The 13498-nt window shown below is 36.5% G+C and overlaps 1 protein-coding gene across 4 annotated transcripts in view; it reads left to right on the top strand.

Moving 5' to 3' along the window:
- The window catches only part of CEP350 (centrosomal protein 350), a 114089-nt gene that overhangs the window by 55180 nt on the left and 45411 nt on the right, over positions 1-13498 (top strand). For 3 of the 4 annotated variants that reach the window (XM_054587700.1, XM_054587701.1, XM_054587698.1), the window contains 5 exons: positions 584-706; positions 1468-1631; positions 11030-11226; positions 11854-12038; positions 12517-12604. In XM_054587700.1, coding sequence (XP_054443675.1) covers positions 584-706; positions 1468-1631; positions 11030-11226; positions 11854-12038; positions 12517-12604 — 757 coding nt within the window. The remainder of the gene's footprint in view (positions 1-583; positions 707-1467; positions 1632-11029; positions 11227-11853; positions 12039-12516; positions 12605-13498) is intronic. The other variant, XM_054587699.1, reaches the window with a different exon arrangement.

Genomic DNA, 13498 nt, shown 5'->3' with positions numbered 1-13498 from the left:
ATAGCCTGTCAGTGCAAGGAGGTCAGGGGAGGTTTTCCTGAGGAAGTGAAATGAAGTTTATGGTGAGATATAGTGGATGAAAAGGAGTCATGATATAAAGGAGGTGAGGAATAGAGAGGTCAAAGTGTATAAAGGTAGGAAGGGAAAAGAGGCAGAGAGCAAATGGGAAAATGGTAGGAGAAGATGCAGCGCTCAGATCATGGCAGAGCGTTGCAGACCTTCAGGACATTGTTTGTTCCAGAGCCATGGAAAGTCACTAGAGAGTTTTTTATGCAGGGCTGGGTAATGTGATCATGTTTGGGTGTCTTTTTTTGCATTACATTTTGATGGTCTCTAATTCATAGATTTTAAGTCTGTTCACATTCATTGATACTTGGGGTGATTTTTGCTTATTTCTCGTAATAAAGCAGAAGATATTCTTTAATGTGTTATCTCTATGAATGAATGCCTTCAAATGCCTTAAATGTTATTTCATAATTCCTGTTCATTCAAAGTTTTATCTCATATTAATGTTAAGCAGTATTTAAAATCTTACTCTTATTAGAGACTTTAAATGTTTAATCAGTTTTTATTTTCCTTTTAGGAAAAGTCAGTCTATTTCACTCTCTCACAGTAAAGAAGCGACCCCTGACTCAAAGCATCAGAAGTATTCTCCTTCATATGATAGTTATTCTGAGTCTTCAAGATACAAGAATCATGATAGAAGGTGAAAAGATTTCAATGTAGTAAAGTCTGACAAATGGCTGAGACTTTTTTTTTTTTTTGACTTCTTAATCTCATTTCTTTAAATGAAGTAATAATATCTCCTCTTCAGAATTCTAGCTTCCCCATTTAATGAGCCGATTTATAAAACAGTTGTTTCATGTAATGATAAAACTGCCATTCCTTGAAAACCTCTATTGTATAAGCACTGTATAGGTTTTTTTAATACTTACTCTTTCATCCAGATTACCCTATTGTTAACATTTTACTACATTTGCTTTAGCAAGTAGAACTTTTCAAGAAGGTGGTAGAGGTCAACACCATCTAATGTTGCAGATTTTCAATTGGATTTGGCAATTAGAGTTTAGGTACAGTTTATAAGAACAGTTCCAGTAGAGTAGTTGGGGCAGAAGCGCACTATAGTAAATCATGATGTTGATGAAAAGTAAGGAAGTGGAAATACCAAGGAGAAGCCCTTTCCTAGCAGCTTGGTTTAAAATGAAAGGCAGTATGGGCATGATAGCCTGAGAATAGTGGTTGCTCATGACAATTTAAACTTGAAACCTTCCTTTCCTTCTCTTTATGAAAAGTTTCTTCTCAGACTTATGTCTAGGTATTATTTTTATGTTTTATATTACATCTTTCATCATTTTATATCTTGATCAGAAGCCCCATTTCCTTAACCAAGTAAGTTTACTTTGAAGTTATGATTCTTACCATTGCTTTTTGTTTGTTTGTTTCTATAATATTCATAAACTGAAATAGTAGTGGTAGCAGCCGTCAAGAAAGTCCTACAGTGCCATCTTCTAAGGAAAATGAGAAGAAGCTTCATGGGGGAAAGATGGAGAGTTCTATTGATGAACAGGTTCAGACTGCTGCAGATGATTCTCTGCGAAGTGACAGTGTCCCATCTCTTCCTGATGAGAAGGGTAACTTCCTTTCACATATATGTGTAATTATTTGTTTTGGGAGGTTTCTTGAACCCTTTGGGATACTTGTGACGGAGCTAGTTAATATAATTAGAACATGGTCATAATCAGGAGAAGGTTATACATCTGATACTAAATGTGTCCAGGTGAAACTGTTTTAAGGCCGTACACTATGCCAGTAATCCTCACCAATAGTTTATATGATTGTATGTCATGATCCTGAGGGGAGACAAAACTAGATTTAGGAGCATGTTCATATGAATGAAAAATATATACTCAGCACTGAAAAAACTACTTTTATCCTATTATAGATATGTAACATTAGCATTAAAAGAATACATTATTAGAACTTTACATGTTAAATGGTATAAGAATATAATTTCTTACAAATAATGACAACAGATATACTAACTATATTAAAATTAATTACTTAGTTCTTTCTAGATCATAAGCAAAAGATGTATTTCTAGCAAATCATGGACAGTAAATAACATAAAACAATTTGGCAACAAATGACACCTTTAAGACCTGAAGTCAGAATATTAGCAGCCTACATTCTAGAATTTATTTTTTTATTTTATTTTAAATTTTTTGTTATTTTATAAATTTTTAATAGTTCATTTTTTATTGTTTTTTCCCCATTACCATTTATCCCCCCCATACGCTCTTCCACCTTAACATACCCTCCTGCCCCCTCACAGTTACCACACTTGTCCATGTTCAGGAGTTCTTTTTTTATTTGATTCCTCCACCCCTCCTCACCCATCCAGAACTGTCAGCCTGTTCTCTAGTAGTCTACCTCTGTTTTGCTTGTTAGTTTAGTTTGTTCATTAGATTCCACATATTAGTGAAATCATATGGTACTTGTCTTTCTCTGACTGGCTTATTTCACTTAGCATAATGTTCTCCAGGTCCATTCATACTGTCACAAAGGGTAAAATTTTTTCCTTTTTATGGCTGAGTAGTATTCCATTGTGTAAATGTACCATAGCTGTTTTATCCACTCATCTACTCATGGTATTTGGGCTGCTTCCAAATCTTGACTACTATAAATAATGCTGCAGTAAACATAGGGGTGCATTCATTCTTTCAAATTAGCATTTCGGGTTTCTACAGATAAATTTCCAGAAGTGGAATTGCTGGTTTGTAAGGCAGTTACGGTTTTTGAGGTAACTTCATACTGCTTCCCACAGTGGCTGTGCCCGTCTGCCCTCCCACCAGCAGAAGGGTTCCCCTTTCTCCACGTCACCACCAGCACTTGTTGTTTGTTGATTTACTGATGAGAGCCATTCTGACAGGTGTGAAGTGATATCTCATTGTGGTTTTAATTTGCATTTCTCTGATGATTGATGATTAGTTGAGCTTCTTTTCACATGTCTGTTGACCATCTGTATGCCCTGTTTGGAGAAGTGCCTATTCAGGTCCTTTGCCCATTTTTTAATTGGATTAGTGCAGGGGTTTTTATTATTGAGTTGTGTAAGTTCTTTATGAATTTTGGACATTAACCCTTTATCAGATGTGTCATTGGGAAATATGTTCTCCCATTCAGTGAGTTGTCTTTTCATTTTGTTGATGGTTTCCTTGGCTGTGCAAAAACTTTTTAGTTTAATGTAGTTCCATTTATTTTTTCTTTTGCTTCCCTTGCCTGAGGAGATATATCAGAAAAAATAATGCTATGAGCAGTGTGTCCAAGATTTTACTGCCTATGTTATCTCATAGGATTTGTTTGCTTTCAAATCTAATATTTAAGTCTTTAATCCATTTGAATTTATTCTTGTATGTGGTATAAGAAAGTGGCTGAGTTTCATTTTTTTTTTTTTTTTGCATGTATCTGTCCAGTTTTCCCAACACCATTTATTGAATTAACTATCATTGGCCCGTTGTAAGTTTTTGCGTCCTCTGTCAAATATTAATTGACTATAAAGGCTGGGGTTTATTTCTGGTCTCTTTATTCTGTTTCATTGATCTATATGTCTGTTTTTTTATGCCACTATCATGCTGTTTTGATTACTATGACCTTATAGTTTAATATTACATAGTGTGTTTCCTTCCACTTTGTTCTTCTTTCTCAAGATCATTGTTGCTATTCAGTATCTGTTGTGGTTCTATATACATTTTTGAAATAATTTTTTTCTAGTTCAGTGAAATGTGCCATTGGTATCTTTATAGGAATTGTGTTGAATCTATAGATTGCTTCGGGTAGTATTGACATTATAATGATGTTAATTATTCTTATATATGAACACTGTATATGCTCCCACTTATTGATATCTTCTTCAGTTTCTTCAGCATCATACAATTTTTTGAGTATAGGTATTTTACATTCTTGGTTAAATTTATTCCAAGGGGTTTTATTCTTTTAAAGCAATAGTGAGTGTGATTGTTTTCTTAATACCCCTTACTGATAGTTCATTGTTAATGTATAAAAATGCATCTGTTTTCTGGATATTAATTTTGTATCCTAAATTCATTTATCAGTTCTTATAGTTTCCTGGTGAATCTTTAGGGTTCATAATGCAGTATCATGTCATCTACAAATAATGACAGTTTTATTTCTTTCTTTCCAGTTTGGATGCCTTTTATTTCTTCTTCTTCTTGTCTGATTGCTGTGGCTAGGACTTCCAGTACTATGTTGAATAACAGTGGCAAAAGCAAACATTCCTTTCTTATTCCTGATCTTAAGGGGAACACTTGTAGTTTTTGCCCGATGAATATGATGTTGGCAGTGGATTTATCATATACGGCCTTTCTTACTCTGTGGTATATGCTCCCTCTATTTCCACTTTGCTGAAAGTTTTTATCATAAATGGTGCTGTATTTTATCAAATGCTTTTTCTGCATCTATTGATATGATCATGTGGTTTTTATCCTTCATTTTGTTTATGTGGTATATCATGTTTATTGATCTGTGAATATTGTACCAACCTTGCATCCCCAGAATAAATCCCATTTGATCATGGTAAGTGATCTTTTTGATGTATTGCTGTATTTGGCTTGCTAATATTTTGTTAAGGATTTTAGCATCTGTGTTCATCAGAAATAGTGGCCTATGATTTTCTTTCTTTGTAGTGTGTTTATCTGTTTTGGAATTAGGATAATGCTGGTCTCGTAAAGTGAGCTTGAGAGCCTTCCCTGCTCTTAAATTTTCTGGAATAGTTTGAGAGGTGTTAATTCTTCTTGGAATGTTTGATAAAATTCATCTCGGAAGGCATCCAGTCCAGGGCTTTTGTTTGTTAGGAGGTTCTTGATTACTGCTTCAGTTTTCACTGCTTGTAATCTGTCTATTTAGATTTTCTGATTCTTACTGATTTACTTTTGGAAGATAGTTTGTTTCTAGAAATTTACCCATTTTGTCCAGGTTGTCCAATTTGTTGGCAGATAGTTCATAATATTTTCTTACAATCCTTTGTATTTTTTGGTGCCAGTTGTTACTGCCCCTCTTTCATTTCTGATTTTATTTATTTGGGTCCTCTCTCATTTTTTACTTCATGGGTCTGGGTAAAGGTTTGTCAATCTTGTTTACCTTGTCAAAGGACCAGCCCTTGGATTCGTTGATCTTTTGTATTTTTTTAGACTCTATTTCATTTATTTCTGCCTTGATCTTTATTTCCTTTCTTCTACTCACTTTAGGCTTGGTTTGTTGTTCTTTTTTCTAGTTCCTTGATGTGTAAAGTTAAATTATTTATTTGAGCTTTTTCTTGTTTCTTCAGATAGGCCTGTTTAATGCTATGAATTTCCCTCTTAGGACTGCTTTCCCTGATTTTGGGTTATTGTGTTTTCATTTTCGCTGGTTTCAAGGTATCTTTTGATTTCTTCCTTGATTTCATCGTTAACCCATTCATTGTTTAAAAACATGTTATTTAGCTTCCATGTCTTTGTGTATTTTGCAGTTTTCTTCTTGTGATTGCTTTCTGGTTTCATAGCATTATGGTCATTGAAGATGCTTGATATGATTTAAATGTTCTTAAATTATTTGAAACTTCTTTTGTGTTATCACATGTGGTCTATCCTAGAAAATGTCCCATGGTCACTTGAAAAGAACGTATATTTTGCTGCTTTGGGGTGAAATACTCTGAAGATATCAATGTAATCTTTTTGCTCTAGTGTGTGATTTAAGGTTGCCATCTCCTTATTGATTTTGTCTGGAATCTATCCATTGAAGTCAGTGGGGTGTTAAAACCCCTAATTATGACTATTTCTGTTCATTTCTACTGTTATGTTCATCAAGATTTGCTTCACGTATTTAGGTGCTCCTATGTTGGGTACATAATAAATGTTTACTAGGTTTATGTCCTTTTCGTGGATTGTTCCTTTTTTCATTATGTAGTATCCTTTATTGCTCACTATAACCTTGGTTTTAAAGTCTGTTTTGTCTATATAAGTATTGCTATCACAGCTTTTTTTTGTCTTTTCATTTGCATGAAATATCTTTTTCCATCCGTCCCTCTACCTTAAGTCTGTGTGTATCTTTCATTCTGAAGTGGGCCTCTGGGAGACAGCGTATGTATGGGTCTTCTTTTTTCATCCATTCAGCCTACCCTGTGTCTTTTGATTGGAGCATATGAGCCATTTACATTTAAAGTAATTTTTGATATATATGTATTTATTGTTGTTTTATTCTTTTAACTGTGTTCCTCTGTTTTTTTTTCTTTTTCTTTTTCTTCTCTTCTCCTTCTTTCTTCTTTCTCCTTTCTTCTTTTTCTTCTTCTACCAAGCCCTTTAACATTTGTTGAAATTCTGGTTTGGTGGTAACAAACTCCATTAGCTTTTTCTTGTCTGGTAAGCTCTTTATTTCTCCTTCAATTTTAAATGCTAGTCTTCCTGGGTAAAGTAGCCTTGATTGTAGGTCCTTGCTTTTCATCACTTTGAATATTTCATGCCACTCCCTTCTGGGCTGAAATGTTTCTATTGAGAAATCAGATGACAATTTCATGGGAGAGCCCTGGTAGGTAACTAACTACTATTTTCTTGTGACTTTTAAGATCATCTCCTTGTCTTTAAGCTTTGCTGTTTTATATAAGCTTTGGGTCCATTTTGTTTGGGACTCTGCACATCCTGGACTTGTGTATCTTTTTCCTTTACTAGGTTAGGTAAGTTTTTGATCATTATATCTTCAAATAGGTTCTAGATCCCTAGATCTAGATCTAGATCTTCTCCCTCTAGTATCCCATGATGAGGATTATGTTATGCTTCACGTTGTCCCAAAGGTCCCTTAAACTATCCTCATTTTTAAAAATTCTTTTTTTTTTTTTTTTTTTTTTGCTGCTCTGATCAGGTGGGTTTTCTTTTTTCCTATCTTGTCTTCCAAATCACTGATTCAGTCCTCTCTTTCATCTAGAACCTACTGTTTATTTTTTCTTGTGTATTATTTATTTCAGATATTGCATTCTTTAGTTCTTACTGGTCCTTTTTTGTTTTCTATGTCTTTTTTCATGCTATAGAGCATTTGTAAAACATTACTTTGAACTCAATATCTGATAAATTGCTTGCCTCCATTTCATCTGGCTCTTCCTCTGGAGAATTCTCTTATTCTTTCATTTGGCTGCCTCTTTGTGTTTGTTTCTCTGTATTAGGTAGATCTGCAAAGACTCTAGTGCAGGCCTGTGTCAGACAATGCCTGTGGCTGACCCTGGGTAACCTGTTTGGAGCTGTCAGCGATCCACAACTTGTGGCTCTCTCTAATGGGCCTGCATACATGCAGAAAAACTCAAACTGCACACCACAACCGGCTTTTAGCAGCACCAGCCTGGGGGATGGTCAGCTAACGTCTCAAAGCACCCAGTGATCTGCCTCTGCCTTCAGGCTGTCTGTTAGGCTTAATCACGGAAAGTGCCTCCAGCTTTCGTCATCAGGGCTTAAGCCTAACAGGGTAGGGCAAGAGGAATTCCTGCTGGTGGGGCTATTGCTTGTCCTCAGGCTGATTCTGCATGGAAGGGAGTGCTCTGCCTGAGAAGGATGGTTTCTGCAGTACAGGGAATGATTAAGCACAGGGATTCTCGCACCTGACCCTTCAGCTCTCTCCCCAGAGCCACCAACCCCAGACTCGCTTTACATGGCTCTAGTCTGCTGTGCCCTCCGTCTCCTGGAGCCCAGGGTAAGTGGCTCCAAACACAGTTTTGTGTGTTGGCCCTTTAAGAAGTTAGCTGTGTCTCTAGCCGTCTCACCCTGGTGGACAAAAACCCTTGCTGCTTTTCACAACCAGATGTTACGTGGGCACCTTTTCTGGTTCTGGGGCTCTAGGCTAGGGAGCCCAGCTTGGGGTTTAGACCCCACATTTCTCAGGGGGAACCCCCTGGTTGCTATAGCCCTCCGGAACTTAAGCTGCTGTCTGTGGGAGCCCAGCAAGCCCTCTCACACCTCCGCACTTCCTGCTAGTCTGGATGTGGTGATATGGATTCTTCGGTAAGTCTTTGGTTGTTAGGGCTTCTCTCCACCCAGTGTTCAGTTGGTTATTCAGGATGATTTTTCTGTTATTTAGGTGTAATTCTAGTTTGGTCCAGGAAGGAGGTTAGTACACCTTCCATCTACTCTGCTGCCAGAGTCGATCTCTCTAGAATTTATTTGTTAAATAACTGGCTCTTAAGTGATGTTTTAGATTGATAGTCTGTAACTTCAGTCTTCAGAGCAGGATGGGCAAGATAGTTCGGAGTCCAAAAAGAAAATATTTAATTTTTCTCATCCTTTAAAAATATTTTTTGTATGTTTCGTAATGAAGATCATATATGGATGTGGCAGTCTATAGTTACTGCAGCCCCTAGGCGATTAACATAGATCTTGGTACCTAGAAGTGGGTTGCTACATAACAAATACTAAAAATGTGGAAGTGGGTTTCAGACTGGCTAGTGAGTAGAGCCTAGAAGTTTTAAGATACTTGTTAGAAAAAACCTACATTGCCTTGCAGACCTGTTGGAAGGAATATGGACATTAAAGGTGATTCTGATGAAGTCTGATGAAGATGGAAATCAGGAACTTTTTGGAAGCTGGAGAAAAAGTGATGCTTGTTACAAAGTGGCAAATAAATTGGCTGAACTGTGTTCTAGAGTTTTGTGGAAAGTGGAAGTTACAAGTGATGAACTTGGATATTTAGCTGAGGAAATTTCTGAGCCAAGTGTCACAGTCATGGCTTCATTGCTTAGAGTAAAATGTGAAAGGAGAGATAAATTGAAGGAATTGTTAAGGAAAAAGGAATCAGAACTTGAAGATTTGGAAAACTCTCAGCCCATCCATGTTGTAAAAAAACGAGAAAACTTTCTGGAGTGAACATCAAGGATGTGTGACTTGACAATCACTCCATAAAGAGATTTACCCATGGATTTAATCAGCCATCTGTCTCCTCAGAAGCCAGGAAAAGAGATGGGGTTATACCAGCAGAGACACTGCTAATTCGGATTGAAGGGCAAGAAATGGGATGAAATTTAGGAAGGCTTTCTGACTCTTGGGATTCTCTGGGATGAGACAGTGGAGCTGTCCAGCTGTGAACATGCCTTGTCCTCAAGAAAGCAGAGGAATGATCCTAAGGGTGAGTCACATGCCAAGAGGCTCAGAGCACACAGGCCCAGGTGACAAGGCTGTCTACTTATTGGTTCAGGGGGTGGGGCCACCTCCTTGGTTTAAGTTGCCTGGGCTGCCCCTGCTCAGGGCCTCAGGAGCAAAGCCAGTTCCAAGGGCAGAGGGGTGCAGCTGCCTCCTAGGGGCGACAGGGCAAAGCCACCTGGGTGGGCCTGGAAAGCATGGCTGCCGCCTCAGTGCGCTTGGAGGGCAGAGTGCGGAGCCAAAGAGGATTATTCTTGAGCCTTGAAATCTGATGGAATTTTGTCTTGCTTTGTTTTGGATTTGCTGAAGATGTCTTACCTCTTTCTTTCTGATTTTTCCCTTTTGTAATAGTATTGTCTATTCTGTATTTGTCCCACCACTGTATTTTGGAAGTACATAACTTGTCTTGTTTCACAGGTTCATAGCTAGAAAGGAATTTCCCCTTAGGATGAATGATACCTTGAGTCTCGCCCATACCTCATTAGGCAGTACTTAGGTGAGACTTTGGATGCGTAGTTGATGCTGGAATGGGTTAAGTCTTTTTAGGGCTCTTGGGAGGGGTGAATGTATTTTGCATGCAGGAAAGAGTGAATTTTGGGGAGCCATAAGATGGAATATTATGGACTACTTTGTGTCTCCTCAAAATTCCTATGCTGAAGCTCTAACTTCCAGTATTTTAAAGAACTCTTTAAAACGCAGCAAGAAAATCAACAATCCAGTGAATGTGGGTGGAGGAGATGTCCCAGGATGGAATGCAGCCTGTGACAAATGAATCTAACTGTATTACAAATATGTGACATAACCACACTGGAGGGGTGGAAGGAAAAGGAACTGAACTAAGTTACTTTGGAAAATGATATTTTTTAGTGGAAATTGTAAGCCTAACTACAAAAATAACAGTATACACACACTTCCCTGCCACATACACAGGGGTACAGGCTGACAGTTCTTTACATATATTTTGGGGTTGAACAAATAAGTATGTAAGTAGTTGTTGGGTGGTGGGATCCAGGTTTCTCAGTGTTGAAGAGAGAAGTTATAGATACACAAGAAAGGAAGAGTAGAATGAACCCTGTGGTACTGAATCCATTAGAAACATCCACATTTGGATGGATGGATACAGGAAAGAGTCTGTGTGTAGTGGGGATGTGTACATGGGTATTATACATGGATATGGTACATAGCTCTGTCCCCTGATAGAAGGAAGAAACAACAAAACCCCAGTAGTGACAAAGACAACCAGTGCGCTGATTGTGGTTTTTAAATATTCTCCAATGAAAGAAACTAGAGCTTTTTAGAAAAATGACTGATTTTAGGACCGGGCAGAGAAAATACAAAATGAGCTTGAAGCATCCTGTAGTATCAGAAACTAAGGGTGTTCAATGAATGAAAAGATTGTTGGGGTGCGGCATCTGAAAGGCACTCAGGAGCCAATTTCAAAGAGCTGTCATGTTTTTAATTAAGCATGTAATCAATGAGTTCTAAAAATTTTTAAATTTGCATTTCTTTGCTTGCTAGTAATGTTAAACTTTTTTTTTTACTTTATTTTGACTATTTGCTTTGTGAAGCATCTGATCATGACTATTTCTTATTTTTCTGTAGGGGTATTAGTTTTCTAATTGGTTTGTAACAGCTGTTTATATAAAGTACATTGCACTTTTACTGTATTTCTTGCATTAATCTTTTTAGATACTTTAGAGTTTTTTTCTTGTTTGTAAGTGAATTTGGATTTTGTTTATTTCATGCTTTCTGCTAGTGATTAGTTATGTGAATTTGTTATATTGCCTCATAAAGAGGCAGCGAGCGCTACTAATTGAATACCTAGTGAAAAGTGTTACAGTGATAAAATCTCCATATTCTTTTAGATTCAGCTTCTATTGCAACAGAATATTCCCTGAAATTTGATGAATCCATGACAGAAGATGAAATAGAAGAAAAATCATTTCGATCTTTACTGCCTTCTGAGAGTCATCGCAGATTTAACATGGAAAAGAAAAGAGGCCATCATGACGACTCTGATGAAGAAACTTCTCCAGAAAAGACTACACTGTCGTCTGCCAAGGTGGGTTTCCGTTTACCTGTACAGGTACTTCATAAGTAGTTGTGAATGTGTTTTCTCAAAGTTGTGAGGATATACTTTGTATTTGAATTCAGTTGTCAGGTACCAGAAAGATTTTCTTAAGGTACCAATTTTATATTACATTTTTTTGCTATAAAATCTGGCTTTGCCTTCCTTACAAAGTAGAATACAAACTTATTCCTTAAGGCCTTTGAGGATCTGACACAAAGTTATCTGTAGCCTTTTCACTTGCTTCACTCTTTAAAAACTTTATTCTATTTAAAAAGTTGTATTAATATCATTCTTACTAAATTGTAAGCCTTTTGGATAACAGGGACAAAGTCTTACCCTGTTTTATATGCCTGGGACACTACAGCCTTACAGTAGTTGTTTGTTAAAATTTTAACGGCTGAGTAAATTAGCAGATAAATGTTTCTATCATGTGCCTTTTTTGAAGAATGTTTTCTACATGGTTTGCAACATTTTACATTTATTTAATTTTTATTTATATAATTTTTTTATAAGTGCATACCTCTTTTTTTTTTTTTTTTTGCATACCTCTTTAATGAAGTTAATTATGTTCTAAAAGCTTTAGATGATGATCAACTCACAATAAACTCTCTACAATAGGAGCTGAGCATGCCATTCTCAGGAGGACAAGATAGCTTTTCTAAATTTACTATGGAGATGGTTCGACAGTACATGAAAGAAGAGGAAATGAGGGCAGCTCACCAGTCTTCACTCCTGCGTCTCCGTGAAAAAGCCTTGAAGGAGAAAACTAAGGCTGAATTAGCCTGGCTAGAGCATCAGAAAAAGTAAGTTCTTTTATGAACATAGTTTTCACTGTTTAATTTCTCCTTTTATTAAAAGGAAATGCTTTGTTTTTGAAGACGTTTTTGTTTCCTTATTTAATTTAATTTGATTTGATCAACTCAGTTTCAGAAGCTACTGGGCTGGCATCCTTGGATCATGTTGCTTTTAAGACCTTCTACTCATAACATTTTCTTTGCATTTCTCTTTCATCACTTAAATGTTACTTCATACTTAATTCCCTTATTTTATTGTAAATTTCTCAAAGCCGTCTTCTCTTTACAGGACACAGTCTCGGGGTTGCATGTATTGCATAGGCAGTTAAATAATGGTTGGGACGGGAATCGCCGCATGCAGCAGCTGCTCTCCCCATTTGTTCCCATTTGAAAATGTTTAATTGGCTTAGAGACTTCAGTGGTCGGAATTGTTGACATAAGAATAGAAATTTAATCTAATCTTTGTCTCAATGGGAAATATTTGCAGGCATCTGCGGGACAAAGGAGAAGATGATAAAATGCCCCCACTTCGGAAGAAACAGCGTGGTTTGCTCTTAAGGTTGCAGCAAGAAAAGGTATGTTAGGAAAAATAACTAACTTATTATACTGGCAAGTTAGATTGTGGAAACTATTATTTTGCCTAATCTTTTTTCTTATTATTACCTTAAATGAAATTTATTGATATTTACCACTAGTTATGCCTATCCTAATATAATTATAGGAGTTGCTTGACAGTCTACCATATTTCTCCTAAATTAGGATTGCATGTCACTGCTATCTTAATACTATGTAGAGTGAAACCTTCTGCCTTCATTTAGTACGTAAAATAAAAGTCCTTTGACATGCATATTTTTAAAAATTAAGGTATTTGTAAGAGTCTATTTAGATTAATTTTTTAGTCACTACTTTCCCAAATAGATTTCCAAGACATATTAGTTACAAATTGACAAATATTTTGGCTCAGTGAACTCAGAAAGAAAGACCTGGGATTTGAGTCCTGGAGAGGCAGCATGATGTAGTGATTAAAACTTCAGCTCTAGAGTCATTGCCTGGGTTAAAATCTGGAGTCTACTGCTATTCGTTTAAAAACTTTGGACAAGTTACTTCTCTGTGATTCCGTTTCCTTATCTGTAAACTTGAGGATAATAATGCTAACATACTTTGTAGGGTTCTTGGGAGGAATAAATGAATTAATACACATAGTAAACTTAGAACAGCCCTTGGCACAATGGTAAGTGCTCAATAAATGTTAGTTATTATTATTATTTGAATTCCATCTTTGTCACTTGCAATTGTGTAATCATGGTCAAGTCTAAGTAACTCTCTGGGACTTAATTTCCTTATCTGTATAAGTAAGATTATATGTATTTCATATGGTGGTCGTGAGAACTAAATGAGATAACATATGTAAATGTGTTTCATATTGCCTTGTCAATATGAAGTCAATCTAGTTTTCTTTTCACTTGACC

The sequence above is a fragment of the Pteronotus mesoamericanus genome, unplaced genomic scaffold (genome assembly GCF_021234165.1).
Source record: "Pteronotus mesoamericanus isolate MK-2021 breed Mesoamerican mustached bat unplaced genomic scaffold, CSHL_Meso_final scaffold_1186, whole genome shotgun sequence".
Classification (NCBI taxonomy): Eukaryota; Metazoa; Chordata; class Mammalia; order Chiroptera; family Mormoopidae; genus Pteronotus; species Pteronotus mesoamericanus.
The sequence above is the reverse complement of the archived record's forward strand: the minus strand, read 5'-3'. Positions and strand labels throughout refer to the sequence as shown.